Below are 2,265 nucleotides of genomic sequence, written 5' to 3'. Positions count from 1 at the left end.
CAATAGGGTTGCCCCACTCACCCTTATCCTCAATAGGGTTGCCCCACTCACCCTTATCCTCAATAGGGTTGCCCCCACTCACCCTTATCCTCAATAGGGTTGCCCCCACTCACCCTTATCCTCAATAGGGTTGCCCCCACTCACCCTTATCCTCAATAGGGTTGCCCCCACTCACCCCTGTCTCTTATACACATCTAGATGTGTATAAGAGACAGCTCTAGATGTGTCAGGACTCACTGCGTCTATGGCGCACTCAGTGGCACACTCTAGATGTGTCAGGACTCACTGCGTCTATGGCGCACTCAGTGGCACACTCTAGATGTATCAGGACTCACAGCGTCTATGGCGCACTCAGTGGCACACTCTAGATGTATCAGGACTCACTGCGTCTATGGCGCACTCAGTGGCACAAAGATCCAGATGTGTCAGGACGTTAGGTTGTGCCAGGAAGTTGTGCAGGTTGTTGACGTCATCCTTCAAGGAGTTGCCGGCGAGGTTGAGGTAGCCCAGCGTCTGGGACATGAACTTGTTCACCGTCAGGCTGTGGCAGATCAGGTTCACGCCCTTGCTGGTCAGCCCGCAGTGGGACAGGTTCAGGTGCACCAGGCCCTTCGACTGCCGCCCGATGGGGTTGCTGATGTGCGACGCACCTGTCAAACAGATGCCATGTATAGTTGTGGTCCGATATACATGTGTAAAATGCACGCTGTGGTCAAGTATACATGTGTAAAATGCACGCTGTGGTCAAGTATACATGTGTAAAATGCACGCTGTGGTCAAGTATACATGTGTAAAATGCACGCTGTGGTCAAGTATACATGTGTAAAATGCACGCTGTGGTCAAGTATACATGTGTAAAATGCACGCTGTGGTCAAGTATACATGTGTAAAATGCACGCTGTGGTCAAGTATACATGTGTAAAATGCACGCTGTGGTCAAGTATACATGTGTAAAATGCACGCTGTGGTCAAGTATACATGTGTAAAATGCACGCTGTGGTCAAGTATACATGTGTAAAATGCACGCTGTGGTCAAGTATACATGTGTAAAATGCACGCTGTGGTCAAGTATACATGTGTAAAATGCACGCTGTGGTCAAGTATACATGTGTAAAATGCACGCTGTGGTCAAGTATACATGTGTAAAATGCACGCTGTGGTCAAGTATACATGTGTAAAATGCACGCTGTGGTCAAGTATACATGTGTAAAATGCACGCTGTGGTCAAGTATACATGTGTAAAATGCACGCTGTGGTCAAGTATACATGTGTAAAATGCACGCTGTGGTCAAGTATACATGTGTAAAATGCACGCTGTGGTCAAGTATACATGTGTAAAATGCACGCTGTGGTCAAGTATACATGTGTAAAATGCACGCTGTGGTCAAGTATACATGTGTAAAATGCACGCTGTGGTCAAGTATACATGTGTAAAATGCACGCTGTGGTCAAGTATACATGTGTAAAATGCACGCTGTGGTCAAGTATACATGTGTAAAATGCACGCTGTGGTCAAGTATACATGTGTAAAATGCACGCTGTGGTCAAGTATACATGTGTAAAATGCACGCTGTGGTCAAGTATACATGTGTAAAATGCACGCTGTGGTCAAGTATACATGTGTAAAATGCACGCTGTGGTCAANCTTATCCTCAATAGGGTTGCCCCATTCACCCTTATCCTCAATAGGGTTGCCCCACTCACCCTTATCCTCAATAGGGTTGCCCCACTCACCCTTATCCTCAATAGGGTTGTTCGAGAGGTCCAGTTTCTGCAGGGGCAGGGAGCTGTTCGACAGCAGCGACAGCGACAGCTTGTGTGCGAACTCTCTGCATTAAGAACATTACAATGAAAAACAAGAAAGAAATTACAACAAAGAACATTACAATGGCTATTGTGCTACTGTACCCAGCATGTACATTGTGCCCGGCGTGTGGGGACAATAATATTACAATGGCTACTGTGCTGCTGTACCCAGCGTGTACATTGTGCCCAGCATATCAAACAGCAACTACCTATAGTATATTGCACCAAAATTTTAATTGAACCCTACATGTCATGTTATCTACCGACACCATTACCAGGCAGCAGTAGAGCAGCTCTACTCACGTCTACTCACGGCTTGGCAGAGATGTTGTCCAGGTAGAGCTCCTCTACTCACGGCTTGGCAGAGATGTTGTCCAGGTAGAGCAGCTCTACTCACGGCTTGGCAGAGATGTTGTCCAGGTAGAGCTGCTCTACTCACGGCTTGGCAGAGATGTTGTC

The 2,265-nt window shown here is 47.0% G+C and overlaps 1 protein-coding gene across 1 annotated transcript in view; it reads right to left on the bottom strand.

Moving 5' to 3' along the window:
- LOC108670712 (F-actin-uncapping protein LRRC16A-like) overlaps positions 1 to 2,265 on the bottom strand; it is a gene marked incomplete in the record, with an annotated part of 26,813 nt that overhangs the window by 15,672 nt on the left and 8,876 nt on the right. The window contains 3 exon segments of the mRNA XM_047881673.1: positions 385 to 650; positions 1,735 to 1,829; positions 2,120 to 2,156. Of these exon segments, the coding sequence (XP_047737629.1) occupies positions 385 to 650; positions 1,735 to 1,829; positions 2,120 to 2,156 (398 nt within the window).

The sequence above is a fragment of the Hyalella azteca genome, unplaced genomic scaffold, assembly GCF_000764305.2.
Source record: "Hyalella azteca isolate HAZT.00-mixed unplaced genomic scaffold, Hazt_2.0.2 contig1122, whole genome shotgun sequence".
Lineage (NCBI taxonomy): Eukaryota > Metazoa > Arthropoda > Malacostraca > Amphipoda > Hyalellidae > Hyalella > Hyalella azteca.
This window is presented reverse-complemented; position numbering and strand designations above follow the sequence as displayed.